The 24,965-nt window shown below is 50.7% G+C and overlaps 1 protein-coding gene across 2 annotated transcripts in view; it reads right to left on the reverse strand.

The window, feature by feature from the left end:
- NXN (nucleoredoxin) overlaps positions 1-24,965 on the reverse strand; it is a 191,103-nt gene that overhangs the window by 151,565 nt on the left and 14,573 nt on the right. The window contains exon 1 of one of the 2 annotated variants that reach the window (XM_045376372.3): positions 23,699-24,125. The exons of the other annotated variant lie outside the window; for it this stretch is intronic. Within the exon in view, the coding sequence (XP_045232307.2) occupies positions 23,699-24,058 (360 nt within the window). The 5' untranslated portion in view covers positions 24,059-24,125. Of the gene's footprint in view, positions 1-23,698; positions 24,126-24,965 lie in introns of those variants that run through there. 2 annotated transcript variants of the gene reach the window in all.

Here is a 24,965-nt window from a genome sequence, read left to right on the forward strand (position 1 = left end):
TGCATTTCTGGGCCTGGAGCGGTGGCTCACTCCTGTCATCCCAGCACTTTGGGAGGCCGAAGCAGGTGGATCACGAGGTCAGGAATACAAGACCAGCCTGGCCAAGATGGTGAAACATCGTCTCTACTAAAAATACAAAAATTACCTGGGGGTGGTGGCACATGCCTGTAATCCCAGCTACTCAGGAGGCTGAGGCTGGAGAATTGCTTGAACACGGGAGGTGGAGGTTGCAGTGAGCTGAGAACAAGCCATTTCCCTCCAGCCTGGGCGACAGAGCGAGACTCCATCTCAAAAAAAAAAAAAAAAAAAAAAGCATTTCTGCAAGCTGGCCCAGCAGAAGCTTCTTTGGTTTGAACGTGGCCTCCTTGGTCAAAAGAACCTGTCTCCTATCCTGTCAAGGTCAAATCTCCTTGATACACCTGTTTCCTGTCTTGTGGCATGTCTGGAACCCAGACTCTCTTTCTCATGCCAAGCCCAGACCCGAGAGGCAGCTCTCACCTTGCAAACAGCTCACTGCAGGCGGCGTCTCAGTCTTCACACACAAATCGTACCCCCATGTCAGCATCGCCTAGAATGTATGTTCCTGAGGATCTGCCCAGGGAACCTTTGTTTTCCTCACAGAATGTGAAAATGTTTCCACGGACCACGGGCAGCCTCCATCACTCGTCCGTTTCCAAACATGCATCTTCCTGTTCCATCCTATACTTAGACGCCTCGGCGGGATCAAATGAGCCCCCCCCGTCTCAACTTTCCCCTTCCTTCCCACACGGTTATTTATATCTGGAGGATCTCTCTTTCTTAGTCCACTGGACTACCCTCCCCCTCGTTTGAAAAGGTCACTTGCACGTTCTTCTTTCCAGAAGGCTTTTCTTGCAGGAGGTGGCTGCCAGCTGGTCCTTTCCCTGGGTGCCTCTGCCCAACAAGACACGAGGGTGAGCAAGGTGACTCGTCCACCGAAAATGTGAATGTGCTGACGGGGGCAGACCCTACACTAAAGCACGGCCTTCAAAACCTCACTGCAGCCAGGCGTGGGGGCTCACGCCTGTCATCCCAGTGCTTGGGGAGGCTGAAACAGGAGGATGGCTTGAGGCCAGGCGTTCAAAACCAGCCTGGGCAACACAGCAAGACTCCATCTCTACAAAAATTATTCTTAAAAATCAGCTGGGGAGTGCCGGGCGTGGTGGCTCACCAACATGGTGAAACCCCATCTCTACTAAAAATACAAAAATTAGCCGGGCGTAGTGGTGCATGTCTGTAGTTCCAGCTACTCGGGAGGCTGAGGCGGCAGAATCGCTTGAATCTGGGAGGCAGAGGTTGCGGTGAGCTGAGATTGCACCACTGCACTCCATCCCAGGCAACAAAGCGAGACTCCCTCTCAAAAAAAAAAAAATTAGCTGGGGAGGTGGTGAGCTCCTGTAGTCTCAGCTTCTCAGGGCGCTGAGGTGGGAGGATCGCTTGAGCCCAGGAGGTCAAGGATGCGGTGAGTCATGATCACACTACTGTGCTCCAGCCTAGGTAACAGCCGGAGACCCTGTCTTTAAAAAAGAAACACACACACACACACACACACACACACACACGATACGAGTTCTTTCATCTTGCAAGAAAGAATAATGTGGACACGCACGGAGCCGAGGGACACGGTGGCCGCGGTGTGGTCGCGGATGAGGTTCATCAAGGGAGGTGTGGCTGGAGGCGCTGTCTACCTGATACAGGACCAGGAGCTGCTGGGGCCCAGCAACGAGAGCCGGGCACCCCACAGAAGGCTGGAGAGGTAGTTCCCCCACCACGCCCCAGTTAAGCCAGTATGTGAGTCAGCAGACAGGCCTGCGGATACCTCAGCTCCCAGCCCCTCCGAAGACTTCCTTTCCCCTCCGTGACTCCTGGAATGCAGGCATCAGCACGGCGACTTCAGCTCCGTCAGCCCCTCCGAGCCCGCGAGTAATGCCAGCACTTTGGGAGGCTGAGGCAGGTGGATCACCTGAGATCAGAAGTTCCAGACCAGCCTGGCCAACATGGTAAAACCCCTTCTCTACTAAAAATACAAAAATTAGCCAGGTGTAGGGGCGCGTGCCTGCCACTCGGGAGGCTTGAGCCCGGGAGGCGGAGCTTGCAGTGAGCTGAGATCATGCCATCGCACTCCAGCCTGGGCAACAGAGTGAGACTCCGTCTCAAGAAGAAAAGAAAGGAAAGAAAGAAAGAGAGAGAGAGAAAGAGAGAGAGGCCGGGCGCGGTGGCTCAAGCCTGTAATCCCAGCACTTTGGGAGGCCGAGACGGGCGGATCACGAGGTCAGGAGATCGAGACCATCCTGGCTAACCCGGTGAAACCCCGCCTCTACTAAAAAATACAAAAAACTAGCCAGGCGACGTGGTGGGCACCTGTAGTCCCAGCTACTCGGGAGGCTGAGGCAGGAGAATGGCGTAAACCCGGGAGGCGGCGCTTGCAGTGAGCTGAGATCCGGCCACTGTGCTCCAGGCTGGGCGACAGAGTGAGACTCCGTCTCAAAAAAAAAAAAAGAGAGAGAGAGAGAGAAAGAGAGAAAGAAAGGAAGAAAGGAAGAAGGAAAGAAGGAAAGAAAGAAAGAAAGCTATTCAACAAGATAGTAAGTATTGTAATTTACTTAACCCTTCCATGATTATTAACATTTAGGGGATTTCCAGGGTCTCACTAGGATACGCAGCTGTAAGGAATCCCTTCAGGAGGGCAAGGTAAAATGAGGTAAGCATCTTAACAGTTCTGTCCTAACCTACAGGATGTACATTTAATCTGCATTTATGACTAATTCGATCATATTCTCACTTCTGAACTGACATTAATTCCCTTTCCCTTCTTAAATAAAGTCCTCTCTTGGCCGGGCGCGGTGGCTCACGCCTGTAATCCCAGCACTTTGGGAGGCCGAGGCGGGCGGATCACAAGGTCAGGAGATCGAGACCACGGTGAAACCCCGTCTCTACTAAAAATACAAAAAATTTGCCGGGCGCAGTGGCGGGCGCCTGTAGTCCCAGCTACTCAGGAGGCTGAGGCAGGAGAATGGCGTAAACCCAGGAGGCGGAGCTTGCAGTGAGCCGAGATCGCGCCACTGCACTCCAGCCTGGGCGACAGAGCGAGACTCCGTCTCAAAAATAAAAAAATAAAAAAATAAAGTCCTCTCTTAAGGCTCACTGAATCTTTGAAAGTTTACCTTTCATAATTTGTACTATTTATTTATCTAATTAATTAACATCCCCGTAGCAACCCTTTGACTTTTCTTAAGCCACTTGCTTACATGAACTTACAACCCAGTGAATTATAAATTTTCTCAGTGGCCTCATAAAGAAGAAAATAAGGAACATTAGCCGGGCGCAGTGGCTCATGCCTGTCATCCCACCACTTTGGGAGGCCGAGGCGGGTGGATCACCTGAGGTCAGGAGTTCAAGACCTTCCCGACCAACGTGGTGAAACCCTGTCTCTACTAAAAATACAAAAATTAGCCGGGCCTGGTGGCACGTGCCTGTAATCCCAGATACTCGCGAGGCTGAGGCAGGAGAATTTCTTGAATCCGGGAGGCAGAGGCTGCAGTGAGCCGAGATCATGTCATTGCACTCCAGCCTGGACAACAAAGCAAGACTCTGTCTCAAAAACAAAACAAAAAAAAAAAAAAAGAAGAAGAAGAAAAGAAGGAACATTCAGGAAAAGGGGGAAAAGTTGTGTGTAATATTAGGTGAGAAGACTTTTGACATCATATTTATACACCCTTCTCAAAGTAATAAATGCATTCCTGAGACACCGCAGGTGAGTTTTCCAAAGCAGAGGCAATCACAGGTTGAACGCCCCTTAGGAGCTCACAATCTAAAACAACTAGGCATATTGCCTAATAAAATGAAGATCCTTCTGCAATAAAAAGAATATTCCCGGCCGGGCGCGGTGGCTCAAGCCTGTAATCCCAGCACTTTGGGAGGCCGAGACGGGCGGATCACGAGGTCAGGAGATCGAGAGACGATCCCGGCTAACACGGTGAAACCCCGTCTCTACTAAAAATACAAGAAAATAGCCGGGCGAGGTGGCGGACGCCTGTGGTCCCAGCTACTCGGGAGGCTGAGGCAGGAGAATGGCGTAAACCCGGGAGGCGGAGCTTGCAGTGAGCTGAGATCCAGCCACTGCACTCCAGCCTGGGTGACAGAGCAAGACTCCGTCTCAAAAAAAAAAAAAGAATATTCCCAGCCGGGCACGGTGGCTCATGCCTGTAATCCCAAGACTTGGAAGGTAGAAGCAGGTGGATCACTTGAGCCCAGGAGTTCGGAGATCAAGCTGGACAACATGGTAAAACCCTGTCTCTACCAAAAATACAAAAATTAGCCAGTCTCATAACCCCGTCTCAAAATAAATAAATAAATATTAGATTTTTAAAATTTTAATTAGGCCGGGTGCGGTGGGTAATCCCAGCACTTTGGGAGGCCAAGGCGGGTGGATCATGAGGTCAGGAGATCGAGATCATCCTGGCTAACATGGTGAAACCCCGTCTCTACTAAAAAAAAAAAAAATACAAAAAATTCACCACCCGGGCGTGGTGGCGGCGCCTGTAGTCTCAGCTACTCAGGAGGCTGAGACAGGAGAATGGCGTGAACCTGGGAGGCGGAGCTTGCAGTGAGCAGAGATTGCACCACTGCACTCCAGCCTGGGCAACAGAGCAAGACTCCATCTCAAAAAAAAAAAAAAATTTTTTTAATTGTCCCTGAATTTACCTATTTCATAACTTTGGATTTAAGGTGTGGTGGGTTTTCTAAAAATACAGTAAGTAAAATACTGAAGTAAGTAAAAAAATCTATATTAAACATGAGTTGCCTAATACTAGTCCCCCACAAAAGCCACAGCATAATACAAGTGCCTAGTGTAGGGGCTTTTGTCCCCATATACATCTGAATACGCTTGGAAGCGAAGACTGACAGCCTCAGAGAATGAGCCTCTCAGTTTATCCAAACGGCCAAACGGCAGAGCCCAGTGGGGGGGAGTCTCACAGACACCTTCTCACTGCTTTCCATCAGTCCTCGAGGGGCCCCTCTCTAAGGACGGGGAAGCGGCTTTCAAAGGCCTCCTTCGCCTGCTGTATTTAGGGGGCACATCAGCCTGAGACATTTTCCTTCTAAGGAGAGCGGTGGTTTGAGGGATTCGTTCCTTGTCTCTAACTGCGTTGGGTTCATTAAACAAAGGCAGACATCATACAAGGTTATCAGACAGGCATGCACGGACACTTTTAGCCTCTACTCACCTGACACAGAAAAGCAGCACCTGTCAGGTTAGCCAAGGATATAAGCAAGGCCCATTTAAAAGGCTTGATTTAAAAAAAAAAAAAAAAAAAAAAAGGTACAGGTACTGGGACACACACACACCTGTCATTATATTTGAATTTTTTTTTTTTTTAACGTACTGCCCTTCTAGAAAATAACAGTTAATTTAAAACGATAAATCTGGGCTGGGCGCAGTGGCTCACATATGTAATCCCAGCACTTTGGGAGGCTGAAGCAGGCGGATCGCTTGAGGACAGGAGTTTGAGACCAGCTTGGGCAAAATAGTGAAACCCACCTCTACAAAAAATAAAAACATTAGCCAGGTGTGGGGGGACACACCCGGAGTTCCCACTACTTGCTACTCAGGAGGCTGAGGTGGGAGGGTCACTTGAAACAGAAGGCGGAGGCTGCAGTGAGCGAAGATCGCACCACTGCACTCCAGCCTGGGTAACAGAACAAGACTCTGTCTCAGGGAAAAAAGAACAAAAAGGAAAAAATAAAAATAAAAATAAAATGCTAAATCGATGTGTGCAAAAAACCGTTTAAGCATATGTCTTTTCGAATGCAGTATATGCCTATTCTTTTTCTGGAAAAACATACAAGACGCCACTAACAGTGATATTATCTTTGGAAAGAGGATTATTGCTACAGTTAAAAAACAAAATGCTGGGCCAGGCGCGGTGGCTCACGCCTGTCATCCCAGCACTTCGGGAGGCCGAGGCGGGCGGATCACTAGGTCAGGAGATCGAGACCATCCTGGCTAACACGGTGAAACCCCGTCTCTACTAAAAAATACAAAAAATTAGCCGGGTGAGGCGGCGGGCGCCTGTAGTCCCAGCTACTCGGGAGGCTGAGGCAGGAGAATGGCCTGAACCCGGGAGGCGGAGCTTGCAGTGAGCTGAGATGGTGCCGCTGCACTCCAGCCTGGGCGACAGAGTGAGACTCCGTCTCAAACAAAAACAACAAAAACAAAAACTGCTGGCTCTCCCTTGCAGATGGAAAACAGTGAATACGGAGAAACACGGGGTATGCAGCCATGCTGAGCAGAGGAATATAAATGGCTTTTTAATGTAAACAGTCAGCAGGAAAGCCATAATTTGTGCTGTACATACAGAGACAGATAAATCCCCGTCTCCTCATGAACACATACTGTGTTTTGTTCTAGGGATCTCTGTTTGCCTGGTAACTATTGGCTCAGCCGCAGAACAGATTCAGACGATCTCAGAAAAAAATGTCACTAATTTATTCACGGGAAAGAAGGGTTTCAAAAAGCGCTAATTGAAATGACGAGTGAATGGGGGCAGCACACCAGCATGGCACATGTATACGTATGTAACAAACCTGCACGTTGTGCACATGTCCCCTAGAACATAAAGTATAATAATAATTTAAAAAAGAAAAAAAAAAAAGTGCTTCAGAAAGAGAGTATTCCACCTCAGTCTGCCAATTAATACTTTCCGCAAATCCAAACGAGAGAGAATATGTCCATGTATTAAGTAGTATTTTATTCATAAGAACATTTGTAAAAAGCTGAAAACGACGCATCCAAGGGTTAAAGCCAGGGACTTTCTGCAAAGTTAGGAAACTGATTTCCCCCCAGGAAAATGTTGGAAGGCATTTAATTCCAATTCACCCTCACGCCTACATTTGAAATGTCAGAATCCTTAGGTGCCAAACTGCAATGTATAGAACAGATTTGTGTGTAACTTCAGGTGGCCAGATACACTCGTGTACGAAAACAAATCTATTTCCAAGTAAGGTAAAATTCGCAAAATAAACGGACTGATTCACCCTAAAATATTAAGAAAAACAAATCTGTCTGCACAAGGACACTGGGCTGCTTTGCAGCTAGTGGCTGTCTGTGGATAATTTTGAAACAAAATGCCACACTTAATTAGCCAGCGGGATTCGCATCCTGTGTGTGATGGAGAGAATGGCATTAAGAAAAAGACTCCCTCAGGCTCCATTAGCGCCCTGATGAGACGATGGGGGAAGAGGGGTGGTAGGAAGAGGGCAGGGTACTCAGGATTAACACACGGCCTTCAGCAAGTGCAAGCTCTGGGCCATCTGGACAAATGGGGGATCTCAACTGCACACTGACTACTGGGCGTATCTAGTCCGCTATTCCCACAGGGTCCTTCCTCTGCAGGAAACAATTGCACTCACACTCCACACATACCCAGCGGATAGAGCAGTTCTCAGATTACATCCAAGAGGGAGAACATGTCCATGATTTCGTGACCAGCAACCCACCGATGGAGGGAGTCTCGATTTTCGAAAGGGCAAAAGCGGGAGATTCTACAGATGGCAGAGAGCTGAACTCGACATCAGCCCTTCCACAGACCTTCCAGCTTCCTTTAGTTATCACACACACACTTAGGAAAAGAAGGGATCTGTTAGAAGCAAGCACGCATTCACCAAACACGCGTCATTTCAGACTATCTTTCCTTGAAAACTATCGATAGGAACGATCTAAGTGGTAACAAGCTGTCTGTGACGGCCTCCTACCACAGCACACTGACCACAAAGAGGAGTGTGGGCTGAATCAAAATCCAATCAGGGCAAGTTTGGAATTGGCTGGATTTGAAGACGGTTGAGCCACTGACTAACAGACTCCTACCAGTCTGGAGAAGGTGTCTAGCGGCGTAGCCCCCGACTCTATCCCCAGACTCAGGCTAATCAACACTTTTTTTTTTTTTTTTGAGACGGAGTCTCACTCTGTCGCCTAGGCTGGAGTGCAGTGGCGCAATCTTGGCTCGTAGCAAGCTCCGCCTCCCGGGTTCATGCCATTCTCCTGCCTCAGCCTCCCAAGTAGCTGGGACTACAGGCGCCAGCAACCTCGCCAGGCTAGTTTTTTGTATTTTTAGTAGAGATGGGTTTTCACCGTGTTAGCCAGGATGGTCTCCATCTCATGACCACGTGATCTGCCCGACTTGGCCTCCCAAAGTGCTGGGATTACAGGCTTGAGCCACCGCACCCAGCCCTAATCAACATTTTTATCAACTGCTTGTATAAATAAGGGTCTAGCAGGGATCATATAACACAAAGCTAGGAAGGGGCTCTGATTACTGTGGGTGACCACATCAGCATAAAAAAGACTTCGACAGACTATAAAAACTGATCAAATCTAAAAAACTGATTCTTAAAAATGATGGATAAAAGACTGTAGATTCTATTCTTGTCCATTCAGGGATACAATGGTTAAAAATAAAAATAAAAAAAAGATCTTGGTGTTCTGGTTGACAAAAAGATCAGTGAGTCAACACAGTGAGATGTGCTTGTCAGAAAAGCAAATGCAGGCTGGGCGCAGTGGCTCACAGCTGTAATCCCAGCACTTTGGGAGGCTGAGGCAGGTGCATCACCTGAGGTCAGGAGTTCGAGGCCAGCCTAACCAACACGGGAAATCCCGTCTCTACTAAAAATACAAAAATTAGCAGGGCATGGTGGCGGGCGCCTGTAATCCCATCTACTCAGGAGGCTGAGGCAGGAGAATCACTTGAACCCAGGAGGCAGAGGTTGCAGTGAGCCAAGACTGTGCCACTGCACTCCAGCCTGGGTGACAAGAGCAAAACTCCATCTCATAAAACAAAGAGGCCGGGCGCGGTGACTCATGCCTGCAATCCCAGCACTTTGGGAGGCCGAGACAGGCAGATCGCAAGGTCAGGAGATTGAGACCATCCTGGTTAACATGGTGAAACCCCGTCTCTACTAAAAATACAAAAAACTAGCTGGGCGAGGTGGCGGGCGCCTGTAGTCCCAGCTACTCAGGAGGCTGAGGCAAGAGAATGGCGGGAACCTGGGAGGTGGAGCTTGCAGTGAGCCGAGATCGCGCCATTGCACTCCAGCCTGGGCAACAGAGCCAGACTCCGTCTCAAAAAAAAAAAAAAAGGAAAGCGAATGCGATGAGATCTCGCGGCGTGGTAACAGAGGTCTAGAGAAGACCCAGACAAGCCTGCCTCACCCGCAGCATGCGGGACGCACGTGGCCCAGGACAGCTCTGAATGGGACCCAAAACAAATTTGCAAACTTTCTTAAAACATTATGAGATTTTTTTGCTATTTGTTTGTTTAGCTCATCAGCTGTCACTAGTGTTAGCATTTCTTTTTTTTTTTTCTTTTGAGACAGAGTTTTGCTCTTGTCGCCCAGGCCGGAGTGCAGTGATGCAATCTCGGCTCACTGCAACCTCCGCCTCCCAGGTTCAAGTGATTCTCCTGCCTCAGGCTCCCGAGTAGCTGGGATTACAGGCATGCACCACCACGCCCAGCTCATTTTGTATTTTTAGTAAAGATGGGGCTTCTCCATGTTGGCCAGGCTGGTCTCGAACTCCTGACCTCAGGTGATCCGTCCACCTTGGCCTCCCAAAGTGCTGGGATGACAGGCGTGAGCCACCGCGCCCGGCAGGTGTTCGCATATTTTATGTGTGGCCCAAGACAATTCCTCTTCTTCCAACGTGACCCACGGAAGCCAAAAGATTGGGCAACAAAGGAGGTGGGGCAACCAGCTGGAGTCTGCGTTCAGGTGGGGGGATGACTGTTGAGGGCAGTGGGGGGGGCAGACAAACTTGGAGGGTGCTTGGATATGAATGGCCTGGGTCGGGGGGGAATGTGAACCCACGTCGCAGGAGAAATGCTCCAAGGACCAGGGGACTCTCACTGGGGAGACAGAAGAGTTGTCTGCAGTTCTTCAGGGCCCAGAAGTCCCCTGGGAGAGGACGGCTGACGTCAGAATGGACTTCCTCAGGAGACGGTGTGTTAGGGTCACCGGAAACACCCCACATGGAGAGGGTGACCGCGGGAGGCCCCACAGAGAGGGTGACCGGAAACACCCCACATGGAGAGGGTGACCGTGGGCGGCCCCACAGAGAGGGTGACCGGAAACACCCCACATGGAGAGGGTGACCGGGGGCGGGCCCCGCAGAGAGGGTGACCGGGGGCGGCCCACACAGAGAAAGTGACCGGGGGCGGCCCCACAGAGAGGGTGACCGGGGGCGGCCCCACAGAGAGGGTGACCGGGGGTGGCCCCACAGAGAGGGTGACCGGGGGCGGGCCCCACAGAGAGGGTGACCGGGGGTGGCCCCACAGAGAGGGTGACCAGGGGCGGCCCACACAGAGAAAGTGACCGGGGGCGGCCCCACAGAGAGGGTGACCAGGGGCGGCCCACACAGAGAAAGTGACCGGGGGCGGCCCCACAGAGAGGGTGACCGGGGGCGGCCCCGCAGAGAAGGTGACCGGGGGTGGGCCCCACAGAGAGGGTGACCGGGGGTGACCACACAGAGAGGGTGACCGGGGGCGGCCCCACAGAGAGGGTGACCGGGGGTGGGCCCCACAGAGAGGGTGACCGGGGGTGACCACACAGAGAAGGTGACAGTGGGAACCACACTCCCTCAGTAACACACTCTGATTTTTCTTGATGAGCCCCCCACAGTCCCCGGACCTGAGGCTCAGTCCACCTGGCTTGGGACCCCAGCCTCCGGCTACACAAGTGTGGACACAAGTCAGGCTTGGCCCTTTAGTATTTACACATCCTGGCCATAGTGACCAGTTACGGGATCAAGGGCGTCCATGCCGGACTCCTGCTGCTGGGAGTCTGGGAGGACAGGAAGCCGACTCAGAACTGCGGGCGGCCCTCAGGCCACTAGAAGATAAGGAGCAGCCTGCCAGAGGCCAGGGCCCAGAGACAATCGGGGCTGGGAGAGGGGGAGGGCCCACAGACAATCAGGGCTGGGAGAGGGGGAGGGCCCACAGACAATCAGGGCTGGGAGAGGGGGAGGGCCTACAGACAATCAGGGCTGGGAGAGGGGCCCCAAGACGGCTTCTGTGCCACCCGGGCCTAAAGCTGACTTATATCTGGGCCTCTCACCCACAGGAAACTGGACCCTTCTGAACCCAGGGGTCGATATTCTACACACCTAGATAAGGCAGAAAACAGGGCTCAGAAAAGTTTAGGGGCCGGGCGCGGTGGCTCAAGCCTGTAATCCCAGCACTTTGGGAGGCCGAGACGGGTGGATCACGAGGTCAGGAGATCGAGACCATCCTGGCTAACATGGTGAAACCCCGTCTCTACTAAAAAATACAAAAAAAAAAACTATCCGGGCGATGTGGCGGACGCCTGTAGTCCCAGCTACTCCGGAGGCTGAGGCAGGAGAATGGCGTGAACCCGGGAGGCGGAGCTTGCAGTGAGCTGAGATCCGGCCACTGCACTCCAGCCTGGGCAACAGAGCGAGACTCCGTCTCAAAAAAAAAAAAAAAAAAAAAAGAAAAGTTTAGGAATGTGGCAAGGAGGTAGATCCAGGGACAGAAGAAATTTAAATGGGTAAGAACAACAAATAAATTACAAGGAAAAGCAGGGAAGGGAAACTATAGGTTAAAAGAGGCTTAAGGGATACAGCTACCAAATGTAATGGGCAGACTTTTTTTGGATTCAAACAAACCAACTGTAATCCCAGCACTTTGGGAGGCCGAGGCAGGCGGATCACGAGGTCAGGAGATCGAGACCATCCTGGCTAACACGGTGAAAGCCCGTCTCTACCAAAAATACAAAAAGAAATCAGCCGGGCGTGGTCGTGGGTGCCTACAGTCCCAGCTATTCCGGAGGCTGAGGCAGGAGAATGGCATGAACCTAGGAGGCGGAGCTTGCAGTGAGCCGCGATCATGCCACTGCACTCCAGCCTGGGCGACAGAGTAAGACTCCGTTTCAAAAAAAAAAAAAAAAACCAATTAGGAGACAATCAGGAAAATGTGAACACTAACCAGATATTTGCTGAAACTAAAGAACTGCTGGATTTCTTAGGTGTGATATTGTGGCTATGTTTTTTAAGGGTTACTTAGTGAAATGCTTATGAAGGAAATGAGATGATGGCTGGGACTGTCTTCAAGATCATTGAGGGGGTTGGGGGAGCAGCAGGTGTCCATGCGTTGACGACTGTTGAACAGGGGAGGACATGTGGGGATTCACTGTACTGCTTTCTCTACCTGCGTGATACTTAAAGTTTTCCAAAATAAATAATAGCAAGAGACATATGCACAGACCAGTATCTCCCCCTGGCCTCTCCCAGCTCAAAAGAGTACGGGATCCATTCAGTAAAACTGAACACCTGATCAAAGAGATGGTCTAGAATTACACCCATATGCAAAGACAGGCAAATGCAGCGGGGCGTGGTGGTACACACCTGCAGTCCCAGCTATGCAGGAGGCTGAGGTGGGAGGATTGCCTGGGCCCAGAAGGTCAAGGCTGCAGCAAGCTCTGACTGTGCCACTGCACTCCAGCCTGGGCAACAGAGCAAGACCGCTCTCACACAAACAAGCAAACAATCAAAGACACAGATGTCACCAAATCAACAACTGACAGATAATTATTGTCCTAGTAGGAAAACAAAGAGAGGCCAGGCACGGTGGCTCACGCCTGTAATCCCAGCACTCTGAGAGGCTGAGGCAGATGGATCACTTGAGGTCAGGAGTTCAAGACCAGCCTGGTCAAGATGGTGAAACCCTGTCTTTATTACAAATACAAAACTAGCCAGGCGTGGTGGTAGGCACCTGTAATCCCAGCTACTCAGGAGGCTGAGGCAGAAGAATCACTCAAACCTAAGAGGCAGAGGTCGCAGTGAGCTGAGATCGTGCCTCTGCACTCCAGCCTGGGCCACAGAGGGAGACACGGTATCCAAAAAAAAAAAAAAAAAAAAGGAAAAAAGAAAAAAAATAAGAAAAGAAAAGTAAAAGAAAAGAGAAGAAAGAAAAGACACAAAAAAATGAAGAGAAACCAGGTTCTGCTATAGTCTCTAGATACAAATAAATAACTAGGTGCTTTGGAATGGGGGAGGGGTACAAAGAGGTAACAAGGCTGAATTCCTCTCTCCTATAATCCAAATAACCATAAAATGTGGAATGAATCCCAAAGTGCCTGGGGTAAACATTTAAATGGCACCGCTATGCACCAGGCACTATCCTGAGTACTCTCCGATATTACCTCATTCAGTACTTAACAACCACCCTAAGAGGCTGGTACCATCATCTCCATTTTACTCACCAGGAAACCAGAGACACAGAAATTCTGTAACTGGCCCCAAAGTCACACTCCCGGAAAGAGACAAGTTGCAAACCCAGGAAACCTGGATCTGGATTTCCAGTCTCTATTCTCCATCTACCATGCAACAGACCTTTAATACTCACCTATCATAATGGAGTATTTTTGAAGGATCATGGCTATAAACAATTTTTACGATTGCAATCAAGAACATGCCCAGAGCTAGAAAACACTGCACTCACAGCAACAGTCGTGCCTGTTCGGGACACAGTGTGATTTTTCCCTATCACACGAGGTCCCACCTGATCTTCAGATTTCACATCAAAACCTGAAAAATGAGTAACAGATGAGGCAGCTCTGCCGTGAGCCACCACGATCAAAGGAAAACCGTCTTGACCTGATCACGTTTAACGAGAGAAAGAGCAACGCCTTCTGATTTTAAACAGACTAAATCCATTCAGATTTTTATCTGATTTTAAACAGACTAAATCCATTCAGATATTGACCAAAAAAAGACACAGAAAAAAACTGTAGAACTGATGCATCTGCATGAAATTCTCCCCCCAGGAAAACAAAGAGAAAACCCTATCCCTAGGACAGCAGAACTCACCACACCCTGTTTGGTGACTCTTCAACAAGGATCTGAGATAAAACCGTCCTTAACTGTAGAAACAGTATCTGAATTTACCTGTCATTGGTGCCTGTACTGAAAGACCCTGGGGAGCAGGGGGAGAGGCTGACGGGTTTGACAGAAGGGAGCCACGAAGTTAAGCTTACACTGTTTTTTTTTTTAAAGGATTTTCTGATGTCGTTCACACAAAAATACATTGTGTATCTGGTCTGAGAGTTATGACCGGCAAGCCGCAGAAAATTTACGTTTGCTTTTAATCACGGAGGCCCCAGAACAAAAGTTTCCATGACGGGTTTCACTCCCGGGTAACGGCAGTGGGGCTTCTGCCTGGTCGTGGAGCAGAAAGCACATGTTTGAGATTTCACTGGAAGTTGGAACAGCAGTTTCTGCAAACCTCATAAAAGAGAGGACTGATTTAGTCCTGGGATCTCGGCAGGATACCTGAAGTTCAATTTTGTCTCTGAACAAAAAGCACTAGACCAGCCCGTAGGCTTTGCATGGGATGAAGGGGGAGTTGGGGGCACTTCACTGGCGCAACTAAAAAAAAAAAAAAGTCCAAATCGTTAAAAAGGCCCTTAGAAAAAAAAAACACCACCATGGAAAAAGGCAGCAAGAGAGCAGAGGTTCTCGCTCTCCTGACTTCCAAGCAACCAGCGAATGTTTCAAGCCGTTCAACTACCTCTATCTTATTTCAGAGCGGTCCCTGCACACCTAGAGGAAGAAAAAGCCATCTGAAGAGAGCTTGCAGCTCCTCCTCCTCCATGCAGAACGTTTGATGTCAATATTTTTTAAGGTACAATTTCATGAACAGAAAGGACCAAGTTGAATTTAAGGGAGTTCAGCCAAGTTCTTTCATCCAACACTGCGACCCTGATCTAATAATCGGTTCTCTTTGCTTCGATTCTCCAACTCTAACGTACTTTGAAAAGTCAAAACGGTGAATATCTATTGATTCCTAGTTGCTGGAAGATGTAATATGCACGCATTCTGAGTTCTTTGGAAGAAAGATGCTAGAGAAATGCAAACGATGAAATATTAAAGCGTGGCATGATAGGTCTGCAGATAACAGACTTTTTTTTTTTTTGAGATGGAGTTTCGCTCTTGTTCCCCAGGCTGGAGTGCAGTGGTGTGATCTCAGCTCAACACAACCTCCGCCTGCCGGGTTCAAGTGATTCTCCTGCCTCAGTCTCCTGAGTAGCTGGGATTACAGGCATGCACCACCACACCCGGCTAATTTTGTATTTTTAGTAGAGACGGGGTTTCGCCATGTTGGTCAGGCTGTTCTCGAACTCCCAACCTCAGGTGATCCGCCCACCTCGGCTTCCCACAGTGCTGGGATTACAGGCGTGAGCCACCGCGACAGGCCGAGCCTCTTTTAATGGGCTCAGATATTTGACATTTCCAAAATGGAGAGTCAAGCTCTTCCTATTTTTGAGCACAGCATCACAGGGCAATCCAGTTGCACAAGAGGCTGCTGGGATTCGCCCAGCTGGGACATCCATTTGCTCATTTAAGTCCTCTTTAAAACACTCATTAAGAAACAAAAACAGACCAGGCACGTTGGCTCACATCTGTAATCCCAGCACTTTGGGAGGCCGAGGCGGACGGATCACGAGGTCAGGAGATCGAGACCATCCTGGCTAACACGGTGAAACCCCGTCTCTACTAAAAATACAAAAAAACTAGCCGGGCGCGGTGGCGGCGCCTGTAGTCCCAGCTACTCGGGAGGCTGAGGCAGGAGAATGGCGTGAACCCGGGAGGCGGAGCTTGCAGTGAGCTGAGATCGAACCACTGCACTCCAGCCTGGGCGACAGAGAGAGACTCCATTTTAAAAAAAAAATTTTAAAAATATAGAGAAACGCGATCTTACTGTGTTGCCTAGGCTGGTCTCAAAGTCCTGGGCTCAAGCCATCTTCCCGCCTCCAAAAAGAAAAGCAGTATTTCAGAAATGTGTGCACAGGCTCTGCCGAAGCTCCCAGAAGCATCCCACTTAGAGCGAAAAGAGAGACTGGAAAGTTCCCAGAGCAGGGACACCAGGATGGCAGGGAGAAGCTCCACGCTCAGGAGGGAAGACAGAACATGTAAGTCCCAGAAATGCGAGTCCAGATGAGGCTGCAGGAGGGGCAGGGACTGGGCTCTAGGTTAGGACAAGACCACAAAGCTGTGAAGGACCCACTCAATGATTCTCCCACTGGAGAAAGGCATGGTGAGGGTTGTGTTTCTGAGCTTGTCATTCCTTTCTGGAAACAGTCTGTGCTGCTCAAGGTGGAGTCTGAAGGCTGGTGCCCCACAGGACAGTGGCAGCCAAGCTTGTGATCGACAGGATCATCGTGTTGACCAGGACAGAGACCAGTCTGTCGGGTGTCCACTCACATGGCTCAAGGAGCATATCAGTCAAATGCAGCAGAGCCACGTATCCATGTGGGACCAGTTAGAAATTAAACAAACAGCCGGGCGCAGTGGCTCACGCCTGTAATCCCAGCACTTTGGGAGGCCGAGGCGGGCAGATCATGAGGTCAAGAGTTCGAGACCAGCCTGGCCAATATGGTGAAAACCTGTCTCTAATAAAACTATAAACATTGGCCAGGCACGGTGGCTCACGCCTGTAATTCCAGCACTGTGGGAGGCCAAGGCAGGCAGATCACCTGAGATAGGGAGTTGGAGACCAGCCTGACCAACATGGAGAAACCCTGTCTCTACTAAAAACACAAAATTAGCCAGGCATGGGGGCAGGCACCTGTATTCCCAGCTAGTCAGGAGGCTGAGGCAGGAGAATCACTTGAACCCAGAAGGTGGAGGTTGCAGTGGGCTGAGATGGTGCCATTGCACTCCAGCCTGGGCAACAAGAGCAAAACTCCATCTCAAAAAATAAATAAATAAAAATTAGCCGGGCGCGGTGGCAGGCGCCTGTAATCCCAGCTACTCGGGAGGCTGAGGCAGGAGAATCACTTGAACCCGGGAGGCGGAGGTTGCGGTGAGCTGAGATTGCATCACTGCACTCCAGCCTGGCAGAGCGAGACTCCGTCTGGAAAAAAAAAAAGAAAAAAAGAAAAGAAAACACATCCTATGCCAAGCCTGTGCTCTCCTGGCCAAAATGAAATCAGGCAGGAAGGATCCCACCTAGTTCAGAACAGCAGGAGCTGGAGCCCTGGAACCCTGATCCCCATCAGGAAAAAGGAAGGAAGATCCCCAAGGGACTTGTTCAGCCCCGACCCCAGCTGTGCACAAAGCCTGCTTTCTCAAACATGTCCACACATGATGACAAGCCTTCCCAACAAAAGGTAGGAGTTGTTTAAAAAGTAGAATAAAATCAGTGACCCTAACTTCTAGGGCTTGCCTCTGTGCTTTGGCTCACATTCCAACCTGGATCAGAAGACAAATCGATTAGCAGGAGCTGTGGACGGCTCCTCAGAGGCAGGCCTGAGCTGCTCACTGGGAGATGAGTAGTAAACCTGCAATGCCTACATGTCTGAGCAAACCTATCCTGCAGCATTCCAGAGCTGGGACGGGAGGCAGGCCCATGCTAGAGGTGGGGTTTCTGCGGCTCCAGAGACGGGTACCCTCCATTTCCCACGCGAAACAGCAGTCTTTCAACCTCTATGTAGCCCAGAGTTAAGCACACAGGGTCAGCGGAAGACATACCTAACAGCTTTGGGAAACCACAAAATGATTGCTTTGTACATAATTTCTCTCAAGAAGAGTGCCTGATCATCTTTAGGTTACAAGGGTAACTTAATAGTAACTTAAATCTTTCCCAGGGCCAGGCGTGGTGGCTCATGCCTGTAATCCCAGCACTTTGGGAGGCCGAGGTGGGCGGATCACGAGGTCAGGAGATCGAGACCATCCTGGCTAACATGGTGAAACCCCGTCTGTACTAAAAATACAAAAAATTAGCCGGGCGTGGTGGCGGGCGCCTGCAGTCCCAGCTACTCAGGAGGTTGAGGCAGGAGAACAGTGTGAACCCGGGAGGCGGAACTTGCAGTGAGCCGAGATCACACCACTGCACTCCAGCCTGGGGAACTCCGTCTCAAAAAAAAATCTTTCCCAGGCTCCGCTGCTCAGCGGCAACCTGGAACATCATTGGCCGATATAAATACAGAGTTCAGTAAGTGTCAGTAACTTCCCAGGACTTATTATTCCACATCATTTGCTTTTGTTGTTTCAATCTTCTAGGTCTTTCTTCCCAGTTATAATCTCTTGTGGGGCAATTTTTTTTATTTAATTTTTTTTTTCTTCCAAGACGGAGTCTCGCTCTGTCACCCAGGCTGGAGTGCAGTGGCGCCATCTCAGCTCGCTGCAAACTCCACCTCCCGGGTTCAAGCGATTCTCCTGCCTCAGCCTCCAGAGTAGCTGGGACAACAGGCACCCGCCACCACGCCCGGCTAATTTTTTGTATTTTTAGTAGCGTTGGGGGTTACACCATGTTGGCCAGGCTGGTCTTGAACTCCTGACCTCAACTGACCCACCCACCTCAGCCTCCCGAAGTGCTGGGATGACAGGTGTGAGCCATGGTGCCCGGCCATTGTAGGGCAATTTTTTTGACTCCTTCATCAAATCCCCCTGTATGCTTGTAAAAGTCATTGGTTTGAAAAGTTTAAAAATACACCTCCTAACAGTTTAGCAGTTCTGTAATGTGATAGATTCCAAAGGCTCAAGCTATGAAATGAATGACTAAACTTAATGATCATTTATCTAAAAACAACAATAGTTAGCATGTATTGAGCACTCACTCTACGCCAGGCACGTGTGTCTCATCTCACATAGCCTTTACAACAATAAGGCAGGTGCTATTATCCTGTCCCTTTTACAAACGGAAAAGGAACCTAGGGCACAGAGATGTACAGCACCTTGCACAAGGACACACAGCTAATACACGGCAGAGCCAGGGCGTGAACTCAAGCAGAAGAATAAAATAATCTATATTTTTAGTCATATATTAGACTGCCTTATTATACAGAAAAAAATGAGATTTAAAAATATATTACAAATAATGGAACAAGAAAAAGTCTCTCAAGGAACACTGCTCTTATTACTTTATTTTTATTTATTTATTTAAGACACGGTCTTGCTCTGTTGTCCAGGCTGGAGCGTAGTGACACAAACATGGCTCACTGCAGCCTCCGCCTCCTGGGTTTAAGCAATCCTCCTGCCTCAGTCTCCTGAGTAGCTGGGACCACAGGTACACACCACCATGACCAGCTGATTGTTATTTTTTGTAGAGAGAATGTTTCACCATGTTGCCCAAGCTGGTCTCAAACTCCTAGGCTCAAATGATCCCCCCACCTTGGCCTGCCACAGTGCTGGATTACAGGTGCGAGCCATCACACGTGGCTTGTTCCTTAATTGGACTCTTGTCCTTTATTACCAATAGATTGGCTCAAGTCCTAGAAACACAGTCACCAGTGGGAGCCTATCCTGTCTGGTCCGGGATTCTGATGAAGAAGGCAGAAAATCCCCATTTTCAAAACTGTACCTTTTTGCCATCTTTTCCACCTTGAAAGTGAATACAAAGAGAAGATACAGTGTGTCATAGAAACTGTTCTCTTCCTGGCTGCAGTGTTTGGATTCAAGGAAGAGTGGCAGAACTGGAGTTCTAAGACTGTTGAGGTTGCTACCAAATCCTGTCCCACCCATAGGGTCAAAGGGATTCAGGTCAGTTCTCAGCCAAGCTTCTCATTTAGTCTGAACTGAAAGAAGCAGAGCAGCCAGAAACTCCACTTCTCCTGGCTGGAGCAGGCTGACCAGGGATACTGGACCAGGGTCCCTGACTCTGCAGGCTTTCTCCTCCCCTTCGCCATGCAGGAAGTCCTGGGGCCACACCAGAGCCTCACAAAACTGTCCAGAGGAAGCCAGTGGTCTGCACCCTTGGATGTCAGTGCACCCACACTGACCGTATGTTTATGATCAGGCATCCAGCTCAGACAAAGCTGAGCTCTGCGGCTTTAAACCCAAAACCAGTGCTCACTTCTACAAGGCCGGAGTGGGTCCCAGAGACGGACCTCTCCAGTCTTGACGAGTGAGTAACATACTAATCCAAAGGGACAGACCAAATCCCCAAAGTCCAAATTTCACCACCTCCCGACTATCGATCACATTCTTTCTCCCTAGAAATCTGAAAAACATCTACCAACCTTCTTATTAAAACAAGTCCAACTGCCTTAACTTCAGGATTATAGATTTGCTGATAAAATTGTTTGTATAAATGCAAAGTTCTATTACCATCTAATTACAATTTCTGCACAGATATATAATACTGTGTGTTTTGGAAGCTGAAATAGTATGTGTTTTGGAAGCCAAAAAAATTATGCTTCAGGCTGGGAGCAGTGGCTCACGCCTACAATCCCAGCACTTTGGAAGGCCGAGGCGGGCAGACCACGAGGTCAGGACACCGAGACCATCCTGGCTAACACAGTGAAACCGCGTCTCTACTAAAAATACAAAAAAAATTAGCCAGGCGTGGTGGCGGGCGCCTGTAGTCCCAGCTACTCGGGAGGCTGAGGCAGGAGAATGGCATAAACCCGGGAGGCAGAGGTTGCAGTGAGCCTAGATTGAGCCACTGCACTCCAGCCTGGGCGACAGAGCGAGACTCTGTCTCAAAATAAATAAATAAATAAATAAGCTTCAATTACTTTTGTGCCTACCACAACAACAGGCAGAAACAGGAAAATTCTGTATAAAGAATTTTTTTTTAATTTTTTCCTTTTTTTTTTTTTTTTTTTTGGTGTTTTCTCACAGTTCCAGTCAACGTGAGAGGAACCAGGCAAAATGCAGGCTTAACATATATGGTCATCCCCGGGCTTTTTTACTATATAAAGGAGAAATTAATAAAAGAAGAAAAGAAATACCACACAGCATTTTCTTTCCCCACCACAATTTTTCAATTTTCTTTAGAGAAATGCCAGCCAATAACTAATCAGAACCATACCCTTTGTTATCCCAATGGGAAGAAGTATACGCATGGGTTTAAAGAACAAATGTTAATGAGAACTTTAAAAAAAATTAGCAATCTGGAACTTCGGTTTCCCTTCAGTGTAAAACAAAATTCCCTTCTCTAGATCTATTTTTATAGTTGGTGAAACAACATGGACAGGGTCCATCAAGAAGACATGTTCACCCATCCAGTACCCTCAGCTGGCAGAACTCTGGCTCTTCACTTGTTCTGATGGTGAAATTAGCATCATTAGCTCACAGGCTTCTGAGCACCCTAACTTCAAATGAGACAAAAACTCAGTTACAGAAAAGGTATTTGTTCCACATCTCTTTGGTTTCAAGAGGGAAAATAATTTTTTTTTTTTTTTTTGGCTCATGCTGGGGTGCAATGGCACGAACTCGGCTCACCACAACCTCCACCTCCCGGGTTCAAGCGATTCTCCTGCCTCACCCTCCCTAGTAGCTGGGATTACAGGCAGGAGCCACCACGCCCGGCTAATTTTGTATTTTTGGTAGAGACGGGGTTTCTCCATGTTGGTCAGGCTGGTCTCAAACTCCCGACCTCAGGTGATCCATCCGCCTGGGTCTCCCAAAGTGCTGGGATAACAGGCGTGAGCCACCCAGCCCGGCAATAATTCCTTTTAAAGTCAGTACGTAGCTTTTGTAATTTCCAAGAGTATGTTTTCCATAAGAAGGACAGCTGCAGTCTTTTTACCTGGTATATATTCCTGAGAATAAGAATGTTTCTGGGGTCAGATCTTGAGTGGTTTGTTCATGACCAAGGGCAGAAACTGCTTCCTTGAAAACTGGACTGGATTTAGAGAATAAAGTACAGGATGTAAGTCAGAAAAACTCTGGGCAAAAAAATAAATGTTTAAGATGCTAACGCACCAGGGTTTGGGCATGTCCAGCACTCTGAACTGTATTTTCAAATGAGTCTGTCCTGTGTCATCCAGGTTCGGAGGAATCAGCAGGTCCAGGCTGGGGCCGCAGAATACTTTTTGTCACTCAAAGAGCCTGTCCAGGGTATAGAGAGCCACCCATGGCCCGTGTCTATCAAATATTCTCCTTTCTCGGAAAAAGCTCCAAGCATTTGCAAAACATCTGTTTGCCCCATATTTTTACTATCCAAAAAATGTATTTCCTCTTCAGTAAAAAACACAACAATAGGCTGTTAAGCCGGTAACATTTTACCATAATTCTATGTTTTCAAAAGCTAGAAATCATTTGTATTGCCGGATAAGGACATTATTTTAAGTAGACTTTAGTCTACAACAGAAACTTGCCATAACAATGAACATCTTTTTTGGTAAATCACTTTCCGAACATTATTTCTCCACGAACGTATCACAAAAACCACCACCAAGGAAAACAAAGGATTCTTGTATTTTGAATCAAAAAGTACTGGCCATGCATATTCATACTATATCAAGCATGTCAATCAAAATGGGCAAAATAACCTAAAAAGCGGTAAAAATGCCAACTCTTGCCTCTGAGTGGTTAGTGAACCTATGTTTTCCCAACGTTAAATTTACAAACTGCATCGCATCAACTGTATTTCATACTTTAAATCCCAAATCTCTACCTCACACTGCTTTGGGATGGATGATTTACTCAAGACATTTGGGGTCACAGTATAAGCCTTTTGCTCCCACCAAACCTAAATCATGCTTCTCAACAAGATTCCGTACATATAAAAGGAACACGTGGCACGCCTCGCCATGCTCCCCAGAGGAAACTAAACGCCCCCAGAATACCCCTTCTGTCCACTCCAGAAGCAGGCTTTCCTCAAAAAGGGAAGGGGGCTGGATTCACACGTTGCATCAGATCCACTCACGAAGCAACAGCGCTCCAAAACTTTTTCTGACTCCATTCATTAGAAAATGTCCTGGATGTGCCGTATTATAAGAGACAGACATCCTCACCCAAGGGACACACTCAGAAACCCAAACTCATCTCGACAGCAAACTGGGAGGCACGAGAAGTTGACAGCAAAGTATCCATTTCCCCAAGTCCTCCTTCCAGTCAATGTGCATCGACGGGGTCAGCTCAGCCCTCAATTCGAAGATCGCCGGGACCACAGGGGCCACCACGCAGCTGAGCTCTGCACGGCCCGGGCTGTTCCCGCGCCCGGGAGGCGTCTGGGGAGGAGGCTGGACCACCAGACAATGCAGAGCTCCCCGGTGGCCGCGAACTCGGCCTGGGGCGGGGGAGACGGAGCCGTGAGCGCCCTTCTCGGCCACAGCCACGGCCACGGTCACCGGCCGCCTCTCCTGACCTGGGCCTCGGCCCCCAGGTCCCCGGTCCCCGGGGAAAGCAGGTTTCTCCCGGAAAGAAAGGAAACGTGCTGGTTTGGGCACCACAGGCGGGGGGCGCGCGCCCTCCCCTCCCCTCCCCACTGTGGGAATCCACGGGGGTCGGCGGCGGAAGCAGGAAGGGGCCCCTCCCGGCGCCTCCGCTCGAGGGTGAAGGGGTCGCAGCCGCCCCCACCCGAGGCTCCCGGCGCGTAAGGACGGAGGGGCTCGAGCCGGGGTCCCAGGGGCCGAGGCGGGTCCAACTTTCCAGGCCGGGCGCAGCGCAGCACCCGAGCCAGAGAGAGGTCCTGGGATGGGGGTGCGGGCTCAGCGCGGAGCGGGAGGGGCAGAGGAGGGGACGGCGGGGTGGGGGGGGGGGCAGTGGGGTGGGGGGTGGGGAGAGGACAGTGGGTTGGGGGACGGGGGTGCAGGAGTCAGTGGGGCGGGGGGCGGGCAGGGGGACAACGGGTTTGGGGGAGGGCAGGGTAAGGGGGTGGGGGGGGCAGGGGTAAGGGGGTGTGGGCGGGCAGGGGCCGGCGACGCCCGCGCCGCTCACCTTCCTGTGCTTCTCCTTGTAGGGCAGCGCCAGCCACGGCATGTCCCGCACGAAGTCCTGCCACTGCCGCTGGTCCTGGTCCGAGGACACGAAGACGATCTCCAGGCGCCGCCGCGGCTCGGGCTCCGCCGCCGCCCCGGCCCCCGCCCCCGGCCCCGGCCCGGCCGCCGCGTCCCCCCGCAGGCGCCCGTAGAAGGCGGCCAGGCTGGCGCTGAGCTGCGCGCAGGGGGCGCTGAGGCTGCAGCCGAAGTAGAGACCCAGCAGCGAGATGCCGCGGGCGCCCAGCGAGTGCACGTCCACCTCCTCGCCGCCGCCCGTCACCAGCTTCTCGCCGAGCAGCTCCTCCAGGAAGCCCGACATCCTGGCCCACCGCAGGGCGGTCGGGCGGCTGCGACCCCGCTCCACGGTCCGCGCGGAGGCAGCAGGCGGCGGCGGCGGCGGCGGCGAGCGCTGGGGGAGCGGAGCCCCGCCCACCAGGGCCGCCCACGCCACGCCCCCTCCGCCCGCCCGCGCCACGCCCCCTCAGAGGCCCTCGTCACGCCCCCTCCGCCCGCTCTCGCCACGCCCCCTCAGCCCGCTCTCGCCACGCCCCCTCCGCCCGCTCTCGCCACGCCCCTCCACGCTCGCCACGCCCCCTTTGCGGCCGGCCGGGCCCGAGCTCTCTGCCCAGGCGGGGTCCGCAGCTGCCGGCCGCGGTGTGCGGGGTCACCGCTTGGGTGAGAAGCCGGACCCGAAACGCTGCACTCTCCCTGGAAAGCCCGGAGCTGAAGTGAAAAAAGGAGAAGGACCCGCTGAGCCAGCGCTTTCCCGGGCTGCAGCCCGGCCCGCATTTTCTCTCCACTCCCGGATTCTAAATTCCCTCCAGACCTTCTCCAGGGATCCCGCCCCCTCCCCGCGGAGCTCCTCACCCCCTTCCTGTTCCTCCCGGGCCTTTCCCCACTCCTCTCCCTGCACGAAGCCTGACCCTTAGGCCGCTCCGGGCCCCACTGACCCTAAGATGCTTCTAGAACCCGCCGTGCTCACTGCATCAGGCCGGGCCTGGCTGGACACTGACTCTTCTGTGGGTTTCAAGCTGTTCTAAAGGGGCCAAGGACGCTTCTGGTGGGGTCCGGTTAGGGTGCCAGGTCGCAGTGTGGGATTTCCGTCTCAGGGGTCGCCAGGGCCACTGCCCCCAGCGAATCTGTCTTCCAGCCCCACAAATGGATGCAGAGGACGCCACGGGGCCTCCAGACCCACGCTGGCCGCGCTCCTGAATCCGCTCCATCCT

This window comes from Macaca fascicularis, chromosome 16 (genome assembly GCF_037993035.2).
Source record: "Macaca fascicularis isolate 582-1 chromosome 16, T2T-MFA8v1.1".
Classification (NCBI taxonomy): domain Eukaryota; kingdom Metazoa; phylum Chordata; class Mammalia; order Primates; family Cercopithecidae; genus Macaca; species Macaca fascicularis.